General features: G+C 36.0%; 2 protein-coding genes across 5 annotated transcripts; both read left to right on the top strand.

Annotated features, from left to right (window-relative positions):
- The first annotated feature begins 5,580 nt into the window (after positions 1–5,580).
- LOC104110886 (type III polyketide synthase A) lies at positions 5,581–7,463 on the top strand. Its single transcript, XM_009620446.4, has 2 exons — positions 5,581–5,929; positions 6,247–7,463. Exons 1-2 carry the CDS (start codon positions 5,722–5,724, stop codon positions 7,224–7,226), a joined length of 1,188 nt encoding a protein of 395 aa, XP_009618741.1. The 5' UTR covers positions 5,581–5,721; the 3' UTR covers positions 7,227–7,463.
- Positions 7,464–7,666: 203 nt separating this feature from the next.
- Positions 7,667–24,481, top strand: LOC104110885 (uncharacterized). Of its 4 annotated transcripts, none has more exons than XM_009620445.4 (9): positions 7,667–7,909; positions 8,083–8,142; positions 19,344–19,476; positions 20,165–20,450; positions 20,709–20,837; positions 20,920–20,969; positions 21,308–21,405; positions 21,479–21,766; positions 23,919–24,481. In XM_009620445.4, exons 2-9 carry the CDS (start codon positions 8,095–8,097, stop codon positions 24,396–24,398), a joined length of 1,512 nt encoding a protein of 503 aa, XP_009618740.1. In that variant the 5' UTR covers positions 7,667–7,909; positions 8,083–8,094; the 3' UTR covers positions 24,399–24,481. The 4 variants fall into 4 exon arrangements, with proteins under 4 accessions (XP_009618740.1, XP_070033465.1, XP_009618738.1 ...); XM_070177364.1 differs by having other exon boundaries at positions 8,080–8,142; positions 20,162–20,450; XM_009620443.4 differs by having other exon boundaries at positions 7,668–7,909; positions 20,162–20,450.
- The last annotated feature ends 1,035 nt before the right edge of the window (positions 24,482–25,516 follow it).

The following is a 25,516-nucleotide window of genomic DNA, read 5'->3' as shown; positions in this document are numbered from 1 at the left end:
TGATACAAATATGATACATAGCTGATACAACTTCTTTTTTAATCAAACAAATGTATAATTTACCGATACACAGAGATACATAGGTGATACACAAGAGATACAAATATGATACATAGATGATACAACTTCTTTTTAATTAAACAGATGTATCATTTAAAAAAAAATACACTTGCAACACGATTTTAAAAGATAGATCAAATATTTATTTATATGTAAAATTAAAATGACATTCTACATTGATACAGTTCTTGATATATTGGATTCTTATAAATATCTATGATATTAAGTAAAGTAAATTAACAAGTAATTCTAAGTTTGACAAATTTAATCCTCTCTTTGGATTATTTGTACAAGTTTTTCTATTGTGACCTTCTTCTCCACACTGTCCACATGAAATCGACCTTTTTCGTTCCCTTTCAAATATTGGCTTGCACCTCCCCTTCCTTGGCCTTCCTATTGATTTAGTCACGTCTGGTGGCAAGAATTTTTCATCTAGAACTTCTACAAGAATTTTTCATGTGCTTTCATCAGGAACCGGCTAAATTAAAATTTCATAGGTCTTCAATAGGTACTTTCTGGTGTAGTACATTGAGGAATACTCAATGTGATAAATGCATTTGTATTTTAATACTGCCCAAGCATGTGCACATGGCAGATCATCCAACTGAAGCCTTCTACAGCTCCAAGTTCGATCTTTTAGGAACATTATTCTCTGCTTACCCTTGTCTAGTACTGAATATAAGTAACTTGTCGAAGGGGTCACCTATAAAATTTATCAACTATCATTAGTGGTGATAAAGTAGATGCCCTCAAAACACATATACTGGAGAGCCTACAAGATTTAAAATAGCTTAATATCATGTCAAACCAACCAATATTTTAGTAGCGGGGTAGGCATAGATGCTATGTTAAATTGAAAGCCTTATATACATGCTGGTAGTCGCCTAAAAGTTGAAAAATTTGCTTACATAATGACTAATTTCTTGCATGCCCCAGAAGAAATAGAGAATAGAGGTAGACCAACTAGCGTTGAAAAGAAACAAAAAACCTGAAGTCTCGGGTAACAGAGATAAGACCCTTCATTACTTGAACAACTATAATATTGCTTTTGTGCAAACAATGAATATTAAAAAACGTTAGCTTTAATCAATTTGGTCTCCCTGTGCTGTGCAGGTGGACACAAGTTTAACAAAATCACATAAAGAGTTCAAGATATAACAGATCCGTTAAATTCGACATGATTACATATTATATGCACAAGTATCTACATATTCTAGTCATACCTTCATCCGATGCGATAATTCGAGATTGTCCATCAACGTTGTATTATATTTTTTTCCAAGATCAGCAAATGACTCTATTGCATTCTTTTGGTTTGTAACGTTCCACCGTCCGATCAATTGCCTTATGTACTCTAGAAAAGGTAGTACTGGTAGTTCCCTAACAGCCTTGAGTGCTATATTGACTGACTCCGCAATGTTTGAAGTCATTGTCAATGTTCTGTTGATAGTGGAATGTGCTCTAGACTATCTTTCATACCCAACGTTGATTAAGTAATCTTTGACCCTCTTATCAATTCTCTCTACCTCTGCCATGTGGTAATAAAACTTCTCAACTGTGTATGCTTTGGTCATAGCAAAGAATATGTCTTTGAGCTGCAAATGGTTTTTCTTGTAATTTCTTTACATTATTCCATAGGTGCCATATGCAGACACAATGAGGTACTTGTGGATACAATATTGCCGTTGCATTTTCAATGCCTTCATGCCTGTCCGAGACTATGCACATTCCCTCCCTTTCCCCAAATGCATCCTTGAACCTCGTGAAAAACCACTCCCATGAAGCATTATTCTCTAAATCTACTATGGCATATACGGGTGGTAGAATACTACCTAATAAATTGAATCATACAAACATATTTGAGTATATACATGAATAATGAGGTGTGTGTGTATATATATATTACTCTTATTTTTACCTGTTGGATCTTGTGTGGATGCTATTAATAATGTTCCTTTGTATGTCGATTTAAGAGAGGTTCCATTTACAACAATAACCGGTTTGCAATACTGCCATCCTTTTATGGACGGATATAGTACAACGAAAGCATACATGAACATGTCTTCCTCTATTTTTTTTTTCAAACTTACCACCGACATAGGATTTGTAAGAACCAGCATATAAAAGAAGCTTGGTAGTTTTTCATATGATTCGCTTGGGTTCCCTCTCAGTAGTTGAACTGCATATTCCTTCGATCTCCATGATTGCATATATGTCATTTAAAGACCATATTGCTTGTTCATGTCTCCAATTATGTCATTAAGAGTGTATATTATTTTTGGGTCTTTATACTTGTCTATCAGAAGACTACCGATGAGTTTTGCAGTAGCTTGACGTTGTGCGTAAGATCTGTCCTTCAACGGGCATGAGTGTAGTTTGCTGAAATTTCTGACCTTGAAAAGTTTTGCTTTTTTCAGGCTCGAAGATTTAAAACACCAATCGCAGTTATTGTTGATGTACACTAGGCAGTACCTACTACAAGGATATAAACTTTTCCATCAATAAACAAAGTGACATGAAATACAATGATATATAGTGATACACACTACCATCAATAATACTAGATGAAAAAAACAACGACTATACAGTACTATACGGTGACAACCATAACTTAAAAGCGTACGACCACAGACTTACAAGCAACAACTTATTTTCTGCATAATTATGCTTCTAACATCAACTACGATATACATTGAGATACATAATTATACAATAAATATTTTGATACCTGCTTTCACTTGATCTATGCACCTTAAACTGGAATGTTTCCTTTACTTCCAAGTGCTTCATGACTGCGACTATCGTAGCCTTGTCTTTATAAATTTGACCTCAGTTATTATCGTATTTTCATCAGATTCTGTATCCTGCTAGTCTTCTCCATCCCCAAAACTCAATCATATTAATTGTATCGCTATCTCTCCTGTATAACTGAGCCTTGTGCACACTCTGAGAAAATCACAACAGAATTTGAATTGTAGCAAATCATATCCATATCCTTTTCACTTGATGTTATAAAAATAGAATATATTGTAAATTTCGAGCTTTTTTTCAGCTCAAGATATACACATATACCCATATTATTGTGTATCACTATTGGTGGAGAACCGTTTTGGACAATGTATTTGTCAATAACATTCAATGAAGTATCTATCATAAGTTGTTTCGAAATCACGTCTACAAAATCTTCGAAACTTATATTTGGAGTAACTATTACAACATCAACATTGTAATCTAAAAAACTGTTGTCAACATTCCATCGGCCACCATACTGAATAAAAATTGGTAAATTTGCCATTGAAGTGCCTGAAATTAGGTCAAAACTCACTATTCCTTGATTGATTTTGATTGTAGTTCGTAGTTCCTTCATCAAAGGTGTATCTACAGAGAAATTGCGAATGAAAATTGTTGCTTCTACTGTAAAATTGATCGATTTTTGAGTGAAATTTGGAGCTCTTCTTGAGAATTATTTGGGAGAGAATGTCGTGATTTACAGAATGTAGGTCTCTGTGAAATTGATACGCTGGAAAAACAGGGAAGGAAGGAAGATCTTTAGCGTGATTCTCGGATGGAAGAATCCTCCCTTGGGTGTATCTCTAATTTTTGGCTACTTTTGATAAGTGTCTAATTTTGGGCTAGAGGTTGGTAAGTTTGAATTTAAACTGACTATTTCTGTACTTTTCCCATACCAATAAGAGTTGGTATATTTTCTTTTGATAAAAAAAGCTGTCCATTCTTTAATATAACAAGTTGGACCGAGCTTTCAAGTGTAATGTTTCCATCAATTAATTTCAATAAATTAGATTTCTTTTCCTTTATAATTAAAATAAAGCGATAATTTAATCACCTCTTAATTAATTAATTCAAGCGCTAAGCAATTAGTAGGCGCGCTTTAACTTCTTTATTCACGGATTCGCTTGCGTAGCGTAATGTTTAACTTTCAATAAATTAATTCAATAATCTCATACCATATCCAATAGCTTTAATTAATTCCTAATTTAATTAATCCCTTGCTATAATCGCGAATTCGTTTGCGTAGCGCGATAGTGACATTTAATATTTTCTTAAACTAATTTTCTCAAGCATAAGTGTAGTAATTTCTCAAATGTACTACAAATAATTGATTGTCATGATTTCGGATCCGCTTTGCGAGGCACGATTATGATAAATTAATTAATTTTATTTTCTATCACGCATTCGCTTGCGTAGCATGGTTATGACAATGTAATATTATCCAAATCATTCTTTAATAATTCTAATAATCAAGAAATAAAAGCGGATAAGTAAAATATGAAAATCAAATAAAGCACAGTTTGCCCAAAATTAATTTAAGCCAAGTTGTAGTCAATAAAGCGACTGTGCTAGAACCAGGGGATTCGGGGAGTGCCTCACACCTTTTCTCCGGTCAACAGAATTCCTTACCCAGTCTCATGTTTTCGCAGACCAATAATAAATAGAGTCAACCTTTCTTTGACTAGGGATTCAAACAAAAGGTGACTCGGAACACCCAAAAATCAATCCAAGTGGTGATTCTGTAAATAAAATAATCCTTACTCAAATTTGTCACTTTAATTAAAAAAACTCTTTATCCTACAACAATCCATAAACATATATCTTTTTGGGGTAAAAAAGGGTGTGATAATTTGTACATATCAAAACTATCAAAAAAAAAAAAGAATAATATTTTTGAGGAAATAGAAGAAAAGATTAAAGTAAGAGAATTCTCTTTTAGATTATCAGTGTTAACCAGAGAAAAGAAAGTATTTTATTTACCTAAGGAATGCAAGTAAACCCGGAAAAGAAAGAATGGCTCATAAGTCATGAGATTTCAACTAAAGGGTTTGCAAAAGTGATTGCAAGGCACTGGGCAATATTTACTCCTAGCCAACCAATTCACATTAGTAAATATATTTGGAGAAAGTAACTGGCAAAAGAAAGTACTAAGTGATGAGGAACAAAACAAATTACTACATTATTGCGATTCAATGGGTATACATGTTCTTATCAAAAATCTGGAGAGCAAACTCCATGATAGTAAAGTTTGTCAAAAAACACAGTATGTTTAAATGAATATCTGCTTTACTTTTTTTTAAGTGACACTGTAATTATTTGAAGATCAAAAATTTTTTATTAAATATTTTCAGCGTTTTTCTGAATATTAGGAGTGCAAATCATATATCTGTAATATGTATTTTCAAGCGGATATATCATGAGAACAACAACATTTTAGCAATGAAAAATAAGAAGGCAAACGCAGCACATTTATAGAATTAACATTTGAACAATGACTAATGGTGCAGCTAGTTGGTGCATTGGAAATGCCCCCTCCCCTGCGCACAAAACAAACTAAAAAATAAGATCAATAAAAAGGAAGTGAAAAAAAAGGAAAAGATTGCTTTCGTTTTATTTATACTTTCACACAAAAAAGCCTCAACAACTCAATCATAATATATTAAAATCTGCAACACCGTTAAAGCATGCACTAGTTTTATAATTTGTCATGCCAGAAGTTCTCTAACACAATTATACCAACCTTTCTCCAACAACAGACTTAGCTCTCCATTTATATTTGATGCAACATGTTTTGAAACAATCTCATACTAAGATTTCATCAGACAACAGCAATCTTAAGTCTCATACTCTTAGCTTCCACATTTAGCCAATATGTCACAGAACGGCAAGAACATTAATGGTGCATCCAAGTACTTTTTCCAACCATCGACGCGGCTTCCTACTCCAGGAAAAGCCACCATTCTTGCCATGGGCAAAGCCTTCCCTGCACAACTTGTCCCTCAGGATTGCTTGGTTGAAGGCTACATTCGCGATACCAACTGTCAAGATTTGGCTATTAAGGAGAAGTTGGAGCGCCTTTGTAAGCAAAAATTACTTCCATTAATGTTTCATGCTTATAATCCTTTGCCTTTTTCATGAATTTAACTTGTACACATCGTCAATATATAGATTGTTTTTACACTTGTCAGCGTATTTTAACATGTTATAGCACGTAAAAAGTCTAATTTTCCACGTGACAAGTCCAACTTTTGTTGGACGATTACATGTAGTTATTTTTTGATGATCCGATAGTGTAAAAAACTTTTTTGACTGTTCTGTTAGTTTATATAAGTTAAATTCTTTTAAACATATTTAGTAACTTTTTCATGTTTTTCTGTTTTTATTATTTGTATGTAGGTAAAACTACTACTGTGAAGACCAGATATACAGTGATGTCAAAGGAAATCTTGGACAAGTATCCAGAACTAGCAACTGAAGGCACACCAACAATCAGACAAAGGCTAGAAATTGCAAATCCAGCAGTTGTGGAAATGGCAAAACAAGCAAGCCAAGCTTGCATTAAGGAATGGGGAAGATCAGCAGAGGAAATCACACACATTGTGTATGTTTCCTCAAGTGAAATACGTTTACCAGGAGGTGATCTTTACCTTGCAACTGAGCTTGGATTGAGGAATGACATTGGACGCGTAATGCTGTATTTCTTGGGCTGCTATGGTGGTGTCACAGGCCTTAGAGTTGCTAAAGATATAGCTGAAAACAATCCAGGGAGCAGAGTTCTATTGACAACTTCTGAGACCACAATTCTTGGTTTTAGGCCACCTAATAATGCTAGGCCATATGATCTTGTTGGTGCTGCACTTTTCGGAGATGGAGCTGCTGCTGTTATTATTGGAACTGAACCAATTGTAGGAAAAGAATCTCCTTTCATGGAATTGAATTTTGCAACTCAGCAATTCTTGCCAGGGACAAATAATGTTATCGATGGGCGACTTACTGAAGAAGGGATAAACTTCAAATTAGGAAGGGACCTGCCTGAGAAAATTCAGGACAACATTGAGGAATTTTGCAAGAAACTTATGGCTAAGGCTGATTTGAAGGAAACTAAATACAATGACTTGTTCTGGGCTGTTCATCCGGGCGGACCGGCTATACTTAACAGATTGGAGAACACACTGAAGTTGCAAAGTGAGAAACTGGATTGTAGCAGAAGGGCATTGATGGATTTTGGAAATGTGAGTAGCAATACTATTTTCTATGTGATGGAGTATATGAGGGAAGAGTTGAAGAATAAGAAAGATGAAGGTGAAGAATGGGGACTTGCTTTAGCATTTGGTCCTGGAATCACTTTTGAAGGCATTCTCCTTAGGAGTCTCTAAATGTCATGTTATGAGTCTGTTTACCTTTGATTTAAGATATTTAGGTTGTTCCTTTTCTTTGTACTGTCTTTAGACAGAACAAAAATGTTTCACTTTTTTTCCCTTTCCGAATATGAAGTTAAAATAAGAAAGACATGAGTTCACAACTCATGCAATTTTAATTATTGTTGGAACTATGAAAGAATGTTACATGGCAAATGAAAGAACATTTATTGAAAAAGGAATTAAATTTGTCCACTACTGGTGTGAACATATTTATTTACCCTTTTAGGAAAAAATCTATATCAAAACTCAAAATTCTTTTTGGATCAAGATCCAATAGATTGATTTCAAGACTAGTCCAACAACGGTTGCTATGGGCCCCAGCCCAAATACGTAGGGCGGTGCCCAATCTTTATTCCGCTAATTCTAACCGTCAACCGTCATTTTCTTTCACATTTAATCGATTATCCTTCGCACGTAAGTTTTGCTACGACGTCGTTCTAGTGATTTCTAGTCGTCTTCCTCTTCTCCATGAAGTGTCCGTTAACTTTGGCATTGCTTTGCAATTAAGCAATTTACCCTTTCTCCATCATTCTCGAACCTCCTCTTTATAATTTTTATTTTGTTGGCAAAAACAATTAATTTTTTTCCAGAATCTTAAAATTACCTAAGCATAATTCAATCTCTTTTGCAGATTAAAGGTACATGTTTTTTGTTAATATACTCCGAATTTTAGTTTTTTAGGTATTGTTTGATGTATTTCAAATTTTTAATCTCACATCCTAAGAGATTTTGTTCATTGAAGATGTGTTTTCATGTTTTTTACTTAAATTTTGTTGATAACTTTTATTTTATTTGTTTGCTTTATTAGCAGTGGGTTTATGATATGGACAGACGTAACAACACAACTCAGGAGTCGAGCGAGCCCTTTGTGGTAAGGTTCCTCTGCCTATGATTACTAATTTATGAAATTAAATAAAAACAATAGAAAATCCATCTTAAATGGTGGGAACCGGTTTCATTTATGCTGAATACAAATAGGGAAATTTAAGTCTCCAAGGATGTACATTTTGAATTACTCGTCTAGTTTGATCGTATTGAGATATATTATTTAATAATCAGTTAGGGAATGTTATAGTTAGTTATGTCGGTTACTTAGTAGTTAGTGTAATAGTTTTAGTGCCAGCTGGCAGCTTGTGTATATATACTGTGTACTGATATCAATGAAAGCTTAAGCTTCATTTCATCAATTTCACTCTCTCTTCTTCCCTTCTCTCACGTTGAGTTCTAGAAGCTTCACCACTCCACCGTTGCAGGTATGGTGGAGCTCAACTCGTTCCTACTGATTCTCAGTGTCGATCTTGACATGGTATCAGAGCCAGACCCATCCCAATTTATTGTTACCGATGTTGGGCCCCTATTTATGTTGTTCACGCTCCAGTTTGCAGGCCTGGGCGTGAGGAAGGGTGTTGAGTTGTGTCCCACATTGGTGGGTAATGGGTGTCTTGGTCTCCTTATATGATCTTGGGCAACCTTCACCTCATAAGCTAGCTTTTGGGGTTGAGTTAGGCCCAAGGTCCATTTTATCATGGTATCAGAGCGAGGTTAATCCCGCACATTATCTTTCCCTGCGTCTTCATTTTTTGATTCATCTTGTTGTTCGATTCTGTTAGATTTCGATCTTTGCCCTAATTTTAGGGTTTTTCGGTTGCATGTTAGTGAATTGCCGATTGCGATAATTGAAATTCCTCTGTTTTTCTTCATTAATTTCACTCAATCATGGCTGTTGTCGACCATGAGAATTCGACTGGAATGGAAACTACTGCTACTGTTACTGCGCCAAGCATAGGGATCGATCCAAGTGATCCTCTGTATCATCATCCATCCGACAATCCTAGAGCTATGCTCATTTCAACTGCTTTTGACGGAATAGGGTACAGGTCTTGGAGGAGGAGTGTATTGAGGGGGTTGTATGTGAAGAACAAATTAGGTTTCACAAGTAGCGAGTGCAAACAACCAGATCCTCTGTCACCACAGTTTCGCCAATGGGAGTGATGTGATAATATGGTGACGTCTTGGATTCTGAATTCACTTTCTAAGGAAATTGCAGACAGTGTAGAATATGCGAATGATGCTGTTGAGCTTTGGAAGGAATTGGAGGATCGTTATGAACAAACCAATGGAGCTAGACTGTATCAAATTCAGATGGAAATCAACGACCTTTCTCAAGGAACTCTTGATATTACTGCCTATTATACTAAGTTGAAGAAACTCTGGGAGGAACTCACTACTCTGAACAAGAGGACTCAATGTAGTTGTGACTGTAATTGTGGTGCAAAGAAGAGTATGTACATAGCTGAGCAAGATAGGAGACTGATACAATTTCTTATGGGATTGAACGAGGTTTACACTGTAGTTCGAGACATCATACTTATGATGAACCCATTGCCAAGCCTAGCACAAACATTTTCACTCCTAGTTCAAGATGAGAAACAAAGAGAGATTAGGCCAACCAATCAATTGTCCATTGAGTCAACCTCACTGTATGTGAGTGCATCAGGACAAGGTTCATTCAAGACAAATTTCCCGGCAAATAACAATTACAATCGCAATCCTAGAGCTCGACTCATATGTGATTTCTGCAAGAAGTCAGGGCATAGTAAGGAAAGTTGTTACAAGCTACATGGTTACCCACAGAATGGTCAGAATTCTGGCCAAAACTTCACTCCCAGGTATTTCCCAAATGGCCAAAACCATGGCCAAAACTCTAGATACAATAAAGGCAAAAGAGTAGTTGCAAGTGTACAATTAGCCTCAAATGAAGCTTTGATCACTAAGGAAAATGAAAACATAACCCAAGATGATGGAAGGAATGTGAGCCTGACTGAAGAACAGTATGGGCAACTTGTGAGCCTACTTCAACAGTTTCATGTGGGAAATGGAGATGCTGGGAGATCCCTAGGAAGTTCAAATTCCTCTAATGTCAATGCTGTCAACTTTGTAGGTATGATAATATGTACTTCATCCATTGATTTTGGCAAACTTTCATACAAATGATTTGAATCCAAAACTGATACATGGATACTAGATTCATGGGCTTCCAATCACATGACTTTTAATAGATCTTTACTGTCTAACATCAAGATATTACCTTACCCTCTCCTAGTAGTCATGCCTAATGGCTACAAAGTCAAAGTATCTGAGATTGGTCATGTTGTTTTCACATAAAAAATAGTCCTGTACAAAGTCCTTTTAGTTCCCTCTTTCAAATTCAATCTTGTGTCAGTCTATTGGTTAACCAAACATCTTAAAGGCATGGCATCTTTTACTGACGATACTTGTCTTCTATAGGCCCCTTCAGTGAAGAGGCCTCTGCAGATTGGTAGAGTAAGAGATGGCTTGTACCTGCTTTGCTCCAAGTGCTTGAGAAAAAACAACTCTTTCACTGCAGTTTCTGATCACTGTTGTGATGTAAATAGTTCCTATTTGAATAATCTGCAATGTCATTCACCTTCACTTGTAAATAAGTCACCTCAATCAAATGCAGAACCTTTCCCTTTCAACTGTTAATACTTCATCTTTGAATGTTGATATTTCCTATTCTGTTTCTAATTCTTGTGTCTATAAGGACAACAATGTGAACCTCTTATGGCACAATAGGCTCGGACATGTGCCATTTGTAAAGATGAAAGGTATTTCCACTATACCTGCTGATTTCTCTCCTAAACAACCTTTTATATGCACAATCTGCCCCATGGCCAGACAAACCAGACTGCCCTTTCCCCAAAGAGTCAGTACTTCTTCCAAATTTTTTGAATTATTCCATGCAGACTGGGGATCTTATCATGAACATACACATGACAAATATAGATACTTCATCACTATAGTAGATGACTATAGCAGAACTACTTGGACTATGTTACTGGCATGCAAAAGCAATGCACTACAGGCAATCAAGGCCTTCATCTCCTTAGTTGAAAACCAGTTCAAAACCAATATCAAGTCCATCAGATCTGACAATGGATTGGAATTTAACAATCTTGAAGCCACTGTTTTCTTTCAGTCAAAAGGAATTGTCCACCAAAGAACTTGTCCCTACACACCACAACAAAATGAAGTGGTGGAGAGGAAACACAGATACCTTCTTGAAACAGCCAGGGCCCTACTTTTTCAGTCTAAACTACCCTTGAAGTATTGAGGGAATGTGTTCTCACAGCCACTCACATTATAAACATGTTACCTACTACATATCTCAAAAACAAGTCTCCCTTTGAAGTCTTATATGGTAAGAAACCAGACTATACACAGCTAAGAAGCTTTGGTTGTTTATGTTTCCCTACAACACCTAAGATCCACAGAAATAAATTTGAGCCAAGAACAGTTCCACATGTCTTTTTGGGCTATCACTTTGGTGTGAAAGGCTACAAAGTTCTGGATTTGTCAACAAGGAAAATTCACATTACCAGAGACAAAATGTTCCATGAGTTTATCTTTCCATTTGACATCTGTTCTAAGTCTATGACTGTGTCTTTCCCTACATTCTTTGATGTTATTTCTTCTGATGAACTTGTGATTGCTAGTAATGACAGTGTTACCAGTGTGTCCACTAATGACTCATCACCTAACCCTTCATATATAAGATCATCTCATTCTATTGATTCTGTATCTTCTTCTCCTTCTTCACCTCCTTTTTCAACTTCCCCTCTTGATACTTCTGCACCCTCTCCTCCAGTACATCACTCTTATGAGCCTTTAAGAAGATCACAAAGGGAACACAAAACTCTTACCTATCTAAAAGACTATGTACAAGCAATCCTGATAAGCACTCATTCTCTCTTAACACTTTGTTTTCTAATCATCACCACATAGCCCCTGAATCAATAGCTCCTAACAGTCAGGCTTTGGTAAGTAGTATTTGCAATGATAGTGAACCATCTTCCTTTGAGGAAGCTGTTGTTAGTCCTGCTTGGCAAGCAACCATGGTCCAGGAATTTGAGGCACTCTATGCTAACAACACCTGGAATCTAGTACCATTCCCTCCTGATAAGAAAGCAATAGGTTGTAGATGGGTCTACAAAGTAAAGCACAGGTCTGATGGTACTATAGAAAGGTTCAAAGCCAGGTGGTTGTGAAAGGTTATACTCAACATGAGGGTGTAGACTTCACAGAGACATTCTCTCTAGTAGTAAAGATGACTACAGTGATAACACTTATTGCAGTTGCCGTAAAGAATAACTGGACAATGTTCCAATTGGATGTAAACAATACTTTTCTCCATGGAGATTTGCGTGAGGAAGTATATATGCAGATTCCACCAGGTCTCATGATGAAAGATAGATCTCTAGTTTGCAAGTTAAATAAATCTCTATATGATTTGAAGCAAGCAAGTAGGCAGTAGACAGTGGTATGAGAAGTTAACTGAGGCATTGTGCTCCAAAGGTTTCAACCACTCTATGAATGACTATTCATTATTTTACAAGCAGCAAGGAGATTCATTGGTTTATGTGGCAGTGTATGTAGATGATGTCTTGGTCACAGGTACAGATCAGGAGGAAATAAGTCAGTTGAAAGCTTTCCTTCATGATAAGTTTAAGATAAAGGACTTAGGCAACCTGCATTACTTCTTAGGTCTGTAAGTCCTATACAAGCCCGATGGTGTGATTATCTCTCAAAAGAAGTTTGTTTTAGATTTATTGAAAGAGTACAACTGTTTGGAGTATAGTGCTTTGAGTTCTCCACTTGATCCTAATGAAAAGTTAAAGGCCAAGGAGGGCAAACCATTGGAGGATCCCACCTCCTACAGAAAGCTGATAGGCAAATTAAACTTCCTTACCAACACAAGACTTAATATAGCCTTTGGAGTGTAACACTTGAGCCAATTCATGCAAGACCCTAGGGAACCTCACCAGAAGGCTGCTTATCACCTACTGAGATATCTCAAGGGTGATCCTACTTTGGGAGTTTTCATGTCCAACACTGCAGACTGGTATGTTAGAGCATTTTGTGATTCTGATTGGGCTTCCTGCCCAGACTCAAGAAGGTATGTGAGTGGTTACATTGTTTATTAGGAAGTAGTCCTTTCAGCTGTATATCTAAAAGGCTGGAGGTTGTTTCATTATCCTCAACAGAGGCAGAGTACAAGTCGCTTAGGAAAGTGGTTGGTGAACTGGTCTGGTTGAGTAGACTACTGACTGAACTGAGAGTTCCTTCAATTCATCCAATTACAGTGTTTTGTTACAGTTTGTCAGCCCTACACATAGCTAAGAATCCTGTATTTTGTGAGAATGCAGGGGAGAAAAATCTGTTTTGAAGAGTCGCCGCCAAAAAATGGCCGGAAGGTGGCCCATGTGCCGGCGCGTGACGTCGGAACTTCGCCGGAAAATTTTCTTCCGGCGGCGCGTGGCAGCGCGTGGCAGCGCGTGGCAGCGCGTGGAGGGTCATCTGATGGAGATTTTTTTATGGGTTGGTCGCCAGAGGCCGATCTATTTCGTGGTAGTGTTGGTTTTTGCACAACACTGACGAAAAGTGGCTTTTTACTTGCGGCAGACTTGTGTTTGCCGGAAAAAGACTTCTGGTTGACTGGTTTTTCTTCCCGGAGTCGCTGGAATTTATGCACAGCGATAAATCTCTCACTATTGCTCTGATACCATGTGAGAATGCACGGGAGAAAAATCTATTATTGATATTCTGTTTAATTATAATACAATGAACCCTATTTATACAATACATATAATACTCCTATTCTATGTGGGACTAGGACTAATTCATATTATGTACATAACTATCTAACATATTTCATAACGTACAAAACACATCGAAGTTGATTGCCATTTTGTGAGAAAACAGCTACAAGGGCCTCATCTCTTTGCATCATATTGCTACTGACCATCAACTCGCAGATATCCTTACTAAAGCTCTCACATGCATCAAGCACTCTAGTGTTTAAGGCAAGTTGGCAGTGTTTTCACCACCTCCAACTTGGGGAGGGGGGGGTAATTGAGATATATTATTTAATAATCAGTTAGGGAATGTTATAGTTAGTTATGTTGGTTAGTTAGTAGTTAGTGTAATATTTTGTGTCAGCTGGTAGTGTGTGTATATATACTGTGTACTGATATCAATGAAAGCTTAAGCTTCATTTCATCAATTTCACTCTCTCTTCTTCCCTTCTCTGCTTCACCATTCCACCATTGCAGGTATGGTGGAGCTCGTTCCTACTGATTCTCAGTGTCGATCTTGACAGATCGAAACAAGCTTTAGTGCTAGGAAGATCTTTATGAATTTGCCATGATTTTGCTTACATAAAACAGTGCGGATAGAAGCTTTAGATGTTTTCAATATCATTCGAAGCTCTCCCTGTGTGAGATATTCTCCACAAATTATTTACTAGTGTAATGAACTCTACAGACAAAATCTATACCATTCGAGTTGCAAAGCTCTATACTGTACTTCAACACTTTGACCTTTGCTTTAAAGTTGTCTTCCATCCATGAAGGCATAGAATATGCGTTGATCATTTTCCCTAAGCATCCAGCATGCATTTCACCATACCTAAAGCTTCTCCCATTTCATTTTTAGTCTAGCGTCCCAGGCTTGACCGCGGGCCAGACGGGCCAAACGGCTAAACGGGCCAGGACCGTTTGGTCCGGTTTTAGCGGGCCTGGTCCGGTCTCGTGGGCCGGTCCTATGTTTGGGCCCGTCAGGCCCGGGACCGTTGGGCCCGCCAGAGCCTAGGACCGAACCGGCCCGGTGGCCTAGCGGGCCCAACGGCTATTTTTTACGGCTATTTTTACCAAAAAAAAATTAATTTTTTTTATAGCCATTTAACCCCCAACTTTGTTTTAATCCCAAACTTTTTATAATTACACTTTTTCCCTATTTTCAACTATAAAGATATTGCCATGATTTTTAATGCTATAATAAAAATATAACGCATTGATTTGAATATCTCTTTACAATATTTTTGTCTTTTTATATATCTTAAGCTATACATATAGTATAATATAGTATAGTATATATATATATAGTATATAATACATCTCATACTATATATATATATATAGTGTATATATATATATATAGTATATATATATATATAGTCTATACTATATATACATCTCATAAGATATATAAGCTATATTCGATATACATATATATATAAGCCTATATATATACTATCGAATACGACTTATATACTATAGTATAGTATAGTATAATATATATATATATATACTATATATACAACTTAAGATATATAAACTATATTCGATATACTATATATACATCTTAAGATATACTATATATACTATACTATATATACAACTTAAGATATATAAACTATATTCGATATACTATATATACATCTTAAGATATACTATATATACTATACTATATATACATCTTAAGATATATATACATCTTAAGATATACTATATATACTATACTATACTATATATACATCTTAAGATATACTATATATACATAGTATACTAGATATACTAGATATATATATAGTAGATATACATGTATATATAGTATATCTTAAGATGTATATATAGTATATAAATCGAATATAGCTTATATATAGTAAGATGTATATATATTATAGTATAGTATAGTATATATATAAGCTTATATATATATATATATAGTATAGTATATAAGCTTATATATATGTATGTATATCGAATATATCGAATATAGCTTATATATCTTAAGTTGTATATATAGTATATACTATACTATACTATAATATATATACATCTTACTATATATATTATATATATCTTAAGATGTATACTATCGAATATGACTTATATACTATGTATATATAGTATAGTGTGTGTATATATATATATATCTTAAGACGTATATATAGTATAGTGTGTGTGTATATGTATATATCATAAGACGTATATATAGTATAGTGTGTGTGTATATATATATATATCTTAAGATGTATATATAGTATATAAATCGAATATAGCTTATATATAGTAAGATGTATATATATTATAGTATAGTATAGTATATATATAAGCTTATATATATATATATATATGTATATCAAATATAGCTTATATATCTTAAGTTGTATATATAGTATATACTATACTATACTATAATATATATACATCTTACTATATATATTATATATATCTTAAGATGTATACTATCGAATATGATTTATATAATATGTATATATAGTATAGTGTGTGTATATATAAGATGTATATATAGTATAGTGTGTGTATATATATATATATCTTAAGATGTATATATAGTATATCTTAAGATGTATACTATCGAATATGACTTATATACTATGTATATATAGTATAGTGTGTGTGTATATATATATATATATATATAGTAAGATGTATATATAGTATATAAATCGAATATAGCTTATATATCTTAAGATGTATATATAGTATAGTATAGTATAGTATATATATATAAGCTTATATATATATATATGTATATATAGTATAGTATATCGAATATACTATGTATATATAGTATATATATATATATATAGTTTATAAGTCATATTCGATAGTATACATCTTAAGATATACTATATATACATCTTACTATATATATATATAGCTTATATATCTTAAGATGTATATATATCTTAAGATCTACTATACTATACTATATATATATAGTATATCTTAAGATGTATATATAGTATATTTTAAGATGTATACTATGTATATATAATATTGTATATATATATTTTAAGATGTATATATAGTATATAAATCGAATATAGTTTATATATCTTTATTACTATTTTTTTCTCTAACTTCTATAAAAAAAATTAAAAATACAAAGTTTCTGTTGGGCCCGTTTAGGCCCGGGACCGGCCCACTTAACCCGGGACCGTTAGTTCGTGGTCCCGATCCCGAGCCGGTTCCAACAATAAGCCCGCGAAGCCCGGGACCGTTTAGGACCGGACCGCATAGGACCGGCCCACTTAGGACCTGGCCCGCGAAGCCCACTTAGGACCGGGCCCGGCCCACTTGCCACCCCTAGTTTTCAAATAAGAGAGTTTTTCCCACTGAAAACTAATAGTTTAAGAAGACTTATCCATGAATACTAATAGTTGTTCTAGCTTTCTTTGTACATTCAAGTAGTTTCTGCTTTTAACATTATATTTAGGTCACCGTAATTCAGATTGCTTTTCAGTTGAAATTTAGAGTTTGGTTTTTTTGTGTGGCAGTAAATTGGAATGTGTTGATTTGACATCTTTCAACTTCAAATAACATATTACTTGTGGCATTCCTTTCCTTTTCTCTCTATTAGTTGAAGAATGCATTAGTTGGGGTTGGCTGCATTGTCAACTAATTTGATCATTTGGTTACTAGCCCATCCGCTTGAAAGTCCTCTATATTTGTAGTACCAGGATTGTTGGAGTTGTCACCTACAAGGACTGGTTCATGGACAGAGTTACTAAATTTTCGTGATTTTTCTTCGAGTTAATCTTAAGTCCGAGTTTTTTCTTTTTTCGACATTGTGACATATTAAAACTATCTGCATTAAGCATGGACAGGATTCCCCGTTGATCTTATCAAATTATTGAATCATAATTTAGTGGATTGTCCACTTTATAAATCTTTACATTCTTCCTCTAGTAGTGGCTATATAAGACAATTAAGTGGGAAGGCCAGTTCTCAGGCAGCCACAGCCCACAGACCAACCAAGCATCTGAGACTCGGAGCACTTCTCTTTGTTCGGTGGCACTTAGCTAGAACCTCACTCTTGACCTCCTTCTGTTTTCACAAATCTGGCTTAAAATCACATGCAGTGCTGGAATTTGGCAGAGCAGCGGAGCACAGTGAAAATAGTTAGGTACGAATTTGAGGCTTCAATTGATGGAAACTTAAGACTGAGGTGGGAGAAAGTAGAAAGTGGGAAGTATTTTGTCGAATGAAATGTCTAATTCTTGAACTTTTGATTTAGATCTGTTATGTGGAAAAACCTTTGCCTTGTAAAAGGACATTCCTGTCGTTTCTGCTCAATATTAATATAAGCTTGTATTAACTTGCTTCTATCAGGAAAGCATTAGAAGATTGTTGGTGGTGAGGAATGGCTTTCAGGCATTGCGTTTTGTATTTCATGCTTGATGAGAGATGGTAACCGGGAGTTAGAGGAAGCTGAATGACACTTCCTAGGTTAGTGTAAGTGCTGAATGTAATTGAAGTAAAGTTCATGGAAGTCGTGAGTTAAGGCTGAATCGGATGTACCTGTTGGGAAAATTATAGTAACTGAAGTACTTAGAATCAAGTGCCTAGAAAAAAGTTGTGAATATGTGAACTGAAGGTGAAGGATCCAATATATTAAGGCAATATATTGTGTAGTTACTTATCCAAAAAAAAGAGGAGATACATTGTTTTTATTCTAAATGGTTGTTAACCTACTGACATCTTGTTGTTCCACTCACACTCCCTATTTTTTGCCCTGTTTTGGATTAGCCTCCACACTCCAGTAATTTATGCAGATCCACTAGCTGACTGCTTAGGGGTTGCAGGCTGCGACGAAAATAGTTCCTGATACTAGGCATGTGAATTTACAATCTTCAACTATCATCATGCAGTGTGACTGATGGCCAGTCCTGTATATCCAAACCCTTGCGTTGACATGAAATTACGTCAAACAAGATTTATAACCAGAAATAAAAAAACAGTGGTGCAGGATTGAGTGGTTAAGAATACCTATATTGCCCACATCTCCTCTCCAGTACCAAATCCACATATCTACTCACATCAAGACTCGTGGTTGTAGGTGGCCTATATAGTGTAAAAGGTCGGCCCATTATCATCCATAACTGCATTTGGCATTTCTGCTTTTCCGTTAAGTTGCTCCAGGAAGTTCATGTCTCTGTTTACATGGAACGGTCACTACCATTTGGTGCAGATTTGGTCTCTGGTCAGATATCAGCTTTTTGTCCAAGAACTAAGGGCTAAAGTTATCAACTTCTATCAGATATCCCTTGTTTTTCATCTTTTTAAAGTGTACATGTCTATTGATAATCCTCTACCTACTGTTCTGAATCATTTGGTCCCTAACCTCTGAAAAGATTTCGTCTTTTATCATTTGCCTAATGTTGTCTCCTTTTTCGGCCAGGCGAATGACAGTTCTTTGAGAAGAAATAGGGGTATCCCTCAGCTACTTACTTCTGTCCCGGCTCTCAATGATGCTGCTTCCTATCTTGCAGACACATCATCATTATTTACTCGCTGTTTCGTGGATTTTTCTGGTGAGCTTCATGAACTTTTTCATGTGTTCCTTCTCTTATCCCTTAGTAAATTTTTTATTCCCCCAATTTGTTGGTTAATGATGGTTGGCTGAGATTGGTCCCTACATGATTTTTGATGCATTAAGACTTTATATACTCCATGAATAGTCGAATTTCTTCCTTCTAAAGTCTTCTATTTTATTGTTTTAGAGTATTAAAAAAATTTCCTTCTGAATTTCTTGCCAATTGTACCCAAGTAATATCTTCCAGGTTAGACTTCACATGATAAATTATGTGGCAAAAGCTAATGGAAGATGTTGATTTCTTTTAATGTAAGATCTCTATTGTCTACCATGATCAAAAGCTAGTTTTAATCCTTTAGGTGAGGGACACAATAACTATCCTATTCTTTTGTTTGCATGTTTGGATTTTATTTGCTTTGAATTGAAGCCATGCATCTTAGTGCCACTGAATTTTAGGTTTTGAGGCTCTGGAAAATTGGGAATTGAGATTTTAAACTTTTCTTTCTGTTTTTTCTTTTCCCCTTCTATTTGAGATGCAATTTGGTCATAAATGTCAATGACATGATATTAACTCCTGAATTCTGGCGCCAGCAAATTTCTTTTCTCCTAGAATTTGATATGAACTCTGGTTATGGATTTGCAATTTAGTGCTTGTATGATGTGTTTTCTACTTCCAACTGTAGCAGAACCTGCCTCTAGAGGCTTAGGAGGCCAGGAGATGGTTACATTTGGTTCTGCAGAAAGTAGAGGATCCCCCACCTTCAGTGGTGTTTCTTCCAGTGGAAGTCATTTAGCTGTTTGTAACTCATCTCAACCATCTGTTGATGCTCCGCTTCTCCATGAAGGATTATCTAGAGAATCTTCTCAAAGTGGTAGTGCAACAAGGAACTCAGAGGATCTATCTGACAGTTCCTGTGCACAGGTTTTTCAATCAACGCAGGCCAGCCCAAATGGCATTTCCATTTTCCAAGGGTATGATTATCTGAATGGATACATGTTTGGCATGTTAAATGCTAGATCATATTCTTGTTAGACATAATCATGTATGTATAGTCATCTGCACATTCATAACTGAAACTACATAGAAATTGCCGGTTTTCCGTAAAACTCACTCTATTTCTTTTTCTACTGATTCTGTAAAAACAATTGATGTTTGTGGTACTACTGGTTGGTGCAACTCGTGCTCTTATTGAAGTACCTTTCCTCATGGTTTATGCATTTTATTTTTAGCCTTATAGAGAAGGTGAGAAGGACGGTTCGTGGGTCAGCTGATGATATTGGATGGCTACAACGTGCTTCATATATGCCTCCTGTCGAAGATCAAACTGATAGATTTGTGGAAATCCTCGACGATATTAGGTACAAACACCACTTGATGTACAAATTGACTGCGACTGTCAGCTCGAATACAATTTGACCTTGTTCGGATATTTTTTGTCAGGCATGGACTACATAAATTACCAAATTCAATGGTTTACTTGTTAGTTCCAGGTAAAAGCACCCTTCCTCCGATCAGTAGCAATAGTAAACAACCAAAATGGTTAATATTTGAAACTAGATCAGCCTCATAGAATTTATGGAAAGCACATTAGTTGTGCCAAAAGTCTCTCGCATCAGTACAATTATGTGGATTATTTTCCCTCATTTCCCTGCACGTGTCTTTGACCACTGTTGGACCATGCTATATTCGTGATCTTTTTAATTATTAGTTATTAGGGATGCTGGAAAAATGATCTTATCATTCAAGGGGTCTTCAAGTTATGATCAAGCTAATCATCTTTAGTAGCATATGTCCTGATAATTGCTAGTCGTCTCTTCTCTCTGTGCAGGTCTATTTAGCAATCATGGACCGCTTTACTTTGTTAATATTAAAACAAGCTTTTCAAAAATGGGACTCACTTGTCATATAGCCAAAATTCATAGTGAGGTATCTCTCTTGTTTGTAAACCATGTGTGCAGTTTATTATTTTATCTCATACCATCAAACATGAAATATGCAGGCCTCTGTGGAAAAGAATGCTAGAGAAATAAAAGATTACATTGAAGAAGTTTATTGGGGCTCCAGTAAACGTGTCTTGCTTCTTGGACACAGTAAAGGGGGAGTAGATGCAGCAGCTGCTCTGTCCATGTATTGGTCTGATTTGAAAGATAAGGTTGCAGGGCTGGTTTTAGCGCAGAGTCCCTATGGTGGAAGTCCAATTGCTTCAGACATTCTGCGAGAAGGACAGCTTGGTGATTATGTAAACATCCGCAAGATTATGGAGATTCTCATTTGTAAAGTAATCAAGGTATATCCACCAGTTATTGCTTATTTGTTATTGATGTGCATTGTTTTTCTAGTGTGGGATGGGATTGTCTTGTTTTCTGCTTCAATGGAGTACAAGCAAATGAAATTTCTGTCATGCTTAAAATCATCAATAGCTCTAGGGAAATTCTCTGTTTCACGTTGTGGGTCAACTTGTACAAATAAGAGATAAGAGTAATACAAGATTCCCATGATACGTATTTCTGACAAGGATTGCGTATGGCTTTGTTCTTGGCGATAAAAAGAAAGAGATTAAAGGTGAAGATTGTGGTCAAGAAAAGTTCAAACTTGGAGTTGAAAAGTTTCCCTTTAGTAGAGGTATTAGTGGGTGCGTAGTTATTTATTAAAGACATCTACTGAAGTTAGGTCATCAAACTACGAAAGGTGATAAAACATTAAGTCACTTATGGTGTCCTAGAGACTCGTCCATAGCCTTGCAGTTTTTCTTTACCCTTCTTGTTATTAGGAGTGGATGAGAGAGAGGGGGAGAGAGAGAGAGAGAGAGAGAGAGGGAGAGGGAGAGGGAGAGGGAGAGGGTATGGAAAAATAATTTGTTTTCATGGATGAGGAGTTGGAAGGAATTTCAATATATTCTTAGTTCCTTTCAGGAAAGTGCTGTTTAAACCTGTATTGGGAGAGAAATTATGTAGAGGACGGTTAGGATATTTTGGTGAGAATGTATCAGTGAGCTCTTGTTTTCTTTTTCTTTCTGAAAAGATAATACCAGCCAGAGCAAGGTTCCTGTGCGGACTTTACCTTACTAATCCTGGTGAGGGAGGTGTAAAAGAGGAGATATATTTGAAGTATTATTTTACAGTTAAAAATTGAACCAACCTGAATTTGTAAAACTAAAGAAGTGTCATCAAGATTTGGTCATATTCTGGGATCTCTCACTTATTATTTATGATGGATTAGTAGCTTCATGCATATTATTGGTTCCTAATCAAAGGGCACATTGTTTCGAGACACTATGGCCTAGTTGTTATAGATGGTTTCTGCTTGAATATGGTTATGATACGACTATGAATAGTGATTTTTAACCGTATATATTGCTCCAAGCATTGACTAAAACTGATCTAATGCTACTTGTAAATTTCTTGGAGGTTAAGCTTGAAACGGCTAGTATTTTGATCATCTATAAACTGAAAAACCTGCCTTCTCTCTTTTTTGGATTTATGACTTAATTATGCCAATTAGAGCATGACCTTCTCCAATAAGTTGGGGAAAGCACATTGTGTGGTCCAACAAGCTTAGATTGAGTGACTGGATGTAATGGTTGTGGAAAAGATCGACTCTCGTCCCTGTTTTTAGAGAACAATTTGGACATGAGCCAGGAGATGGCCTATGGAAGTTTCAGATATTGAATTTCATGATTAATATCATGCTTAAGATATAAAGATTCCGATCAATGGTCTGAATCTGGAACTTATAAGATTATAATGGTCCAGTGCTACTCTGTTCACTGCCTTAATATATTGGGATGGATGCTCAGATCCATTCACATTGTGTCCGAATCAAACTTAAGCTCATTTTTACGATTGTCTTCTCTCTATCTATTATATTTCTCTAGGTTTCTTTTCTATATTCAGCACATCTGAGTCACTAAGTTACTCTCGGTTAACTTTTATCCCGTTGAGATTACTCTCTGTATCTGCTATACAGGTCTAGTAGTCAGCAGTCTCTCTCTACTCCAGGTCTCTTTGTTAGCCTTTCAAGCAACTCTTACTTCCACCAAGAAAATTCTTTCTTCATAAAAAAATCTTTCAAGTCCCCGTGTAAACTTTAGAACCAGGTCACACGTATGTGAGTGTGTTAGATAATATATCACATGTCCCTCATCAGGTGTAGAAGAATCCCAAACGGTTTTTTCAATAGTACTATGCTACTCCACCATTGCCTTTTTTAGTTTGGATGATCAGATTCTTTCACATCAAAATTTACATATCATACAAATGGGTGTAGTTCGAGTTGTCCTGAAACATGCCTATCCCTTGTCTTGGATGTTCTTTGCATGTTGTTTTCTTTTATGCTGCTCATACACAACAAAGCGAAATAAACTCCGATAGATGCCATGTTCCATTTCAGAGCTTTCTGTTTACTCTTAGGGTATTCTAATATCCACAGCTGTTTTGAAGGGTGACATGCAAGCTTTGGGAGATTTGACTTATGAGAAGAGGAAGGAATTCTTGAGCAAATACCATTTGCCAAAGGAGCTTCCTGTTGTTTCCTTCCAAACGGAGGCCAGCATTTCTCCAGCGGTCTTGGCCACATTATCCCGTGTGGCGCACGCAGAAATGCCAACTTTTTCTACTGCCCAGCCTGCTACGTTTCCAGTGGTGATGCCTCTTGGTGCTGTGATGGCGGCATGCGCCCAGCTTCTTCAGATCAGGTATGGTGAGAAGAGTGACGGGCTTGTCACTTGTCGTGATGCAGAAGTCCCTGGGTCTGTGGTCGTTAGGCCAAAACGGAAATTAGACCATGCTTGGATGGTATATTCATCATTAAACGATGACCCGATGGAGGCTGATGCATCTCAAGTTTGTGAAGCTCTTCTAACTTTACTAGTAGAAGTAGGACAGAGGAAAAGACATGAAATATCTAACAAAGATGAATGAAGCGTATACAAGAACATACTCCTCATCTGGAGATTGATACTTAACCTGTTATCACAATGGTAATATGTCCCAATTTCTTTTTAGACGTTCAGTGAATAGAATATAGAAAATTATCCAATGCGCACCCCTAACCCCCCTTTTAAACAGGAAAAAAGGGATGAAATGTGGTTGGGAAAAAGAAGTGTCTGAATAAGAAAATTCCTGCAATATATGATGTGTATACAATGGTGCGGCGGTTAGGCATACTTAGACAAAAGAATGGTCTTTTGGATTGGTTATTGTATCTTGCCGCCACCTCCCACCTATCCCCCTAGGTTTGAATTCCTTCTGGAGATAAGCAACCATCTTCCCTTTAAGATATGGGTTAGGGAGGTGAAATTGAAGTGGGAGTCCTTCTACAAGGGAGTTGCGGGCTAGGCTCGAAGGTTCTAGGGCAGCAAGTTGGTTTTCTATCTTTTTTACTTCTTTCTGGTTTTACACCTCTTGGAAATCGCAGCAAAGTAAACTTCCATCGGATTGAATAGAGATGTGTAACTATGTGCATGGAGTTTGTATTCCGATTCCGATGTGCATATTTGCTTCTATCTCTAAGTTCTCATGTTTCTATATCATATATCTTGAATTTTCTTTTTAGATATAAGCTTCAGTGTCAAATTCGGGAGCAAGCGTATATAGCAATTTCCATTACCAACCTGTACTCCTTTCTAAAGTAGTCCTCCAAGCAAAACCAGTCTTGAATATCTCAAAATCCAAAGCAGGAAGAGCTTTATAAAAAAGGTGATCGGATTGTTCACTTAGGTTTTTTAGAGTGTTAACATGTTCAAGCTTTTTTTTTTTTTTTTTTTTTTTTAAAACATGTTCAAGCTTTTAGACATGAGATACACACCTAAAAAGAAAGATCCGTAGGATTACTGGAACTCTTGATTCATGCCAACCAAGGAACTTCTAAAAAGAAAAAACTATAAATCAAAGACTAACACAATAGTTAAAAGCTTATACTTTCAATAGTTGGACTTCCATAACTCAAATTTTGGTCTATAGTTAACTCGTCGTCTTGTTATATGAAACTCAAACATCAGAATCAGAATAAACTTCATGGTAACAGTCAGCCGATCCTG

The sequence above is a fragment of the Nicotiana tomentosiformis genome, chromosome 1 (genome assembly GCF_000390325.3).
Source record: "Nicotiana tomentosiformis chromosome 1, ASM39032v3, whole genome shotgun sequence".
Taxonomy (NCBI): domain Eukaryota; kingdom Viridiplantae; phylum Streptophyta; class Magnoliopsida; order Solanales; family Solanaceae; genus Nicotiana; species Nicotiana tomentosiformis.
This window is presented reverse-complemented; position numbering and strand designations above follow the sequence as displayed.

Excerpts from the sequence above, each read along its gene's own strand:
- LOC104110886 (XM_009620446.4), top strand. The coding sequence starts at position 5,722 with ATGTCACAGAACGGCAAGAACATTAATGGTGCATCCAAGTACTTTTTC. Across the intron at positions 5,930-6,246 it reads GGAGAAGTTGGAGCGCCTTT|GTAAAACTACTACTGTGAAG; the intron begins GTAAGCAAAAAT and ends ATTTGTATGTAG.
- LOC104110885 (XM_070177364.1), top strand. The coding sequence starts at position 8,095 with ATGGACAGACGTAACAACACAACTCAGGAGTCGAGCGAGCCCTTTGTG. Across the intron at positions 20,451-20,708 it reads GGCATTTCCATTTTCCAAGG|CCTTATAGAGAAGGTGAGAA; the intron begins GTATGATTATCT and ends TTTTATTTTTAG. Across the intron at positions 20,838-20,919 it reads GAAATCCTCGACGATATTAG|GCATGGACTACATAAATTAC; the intron begins GTACAAACACCA and ends ATTTTTTGTCAG.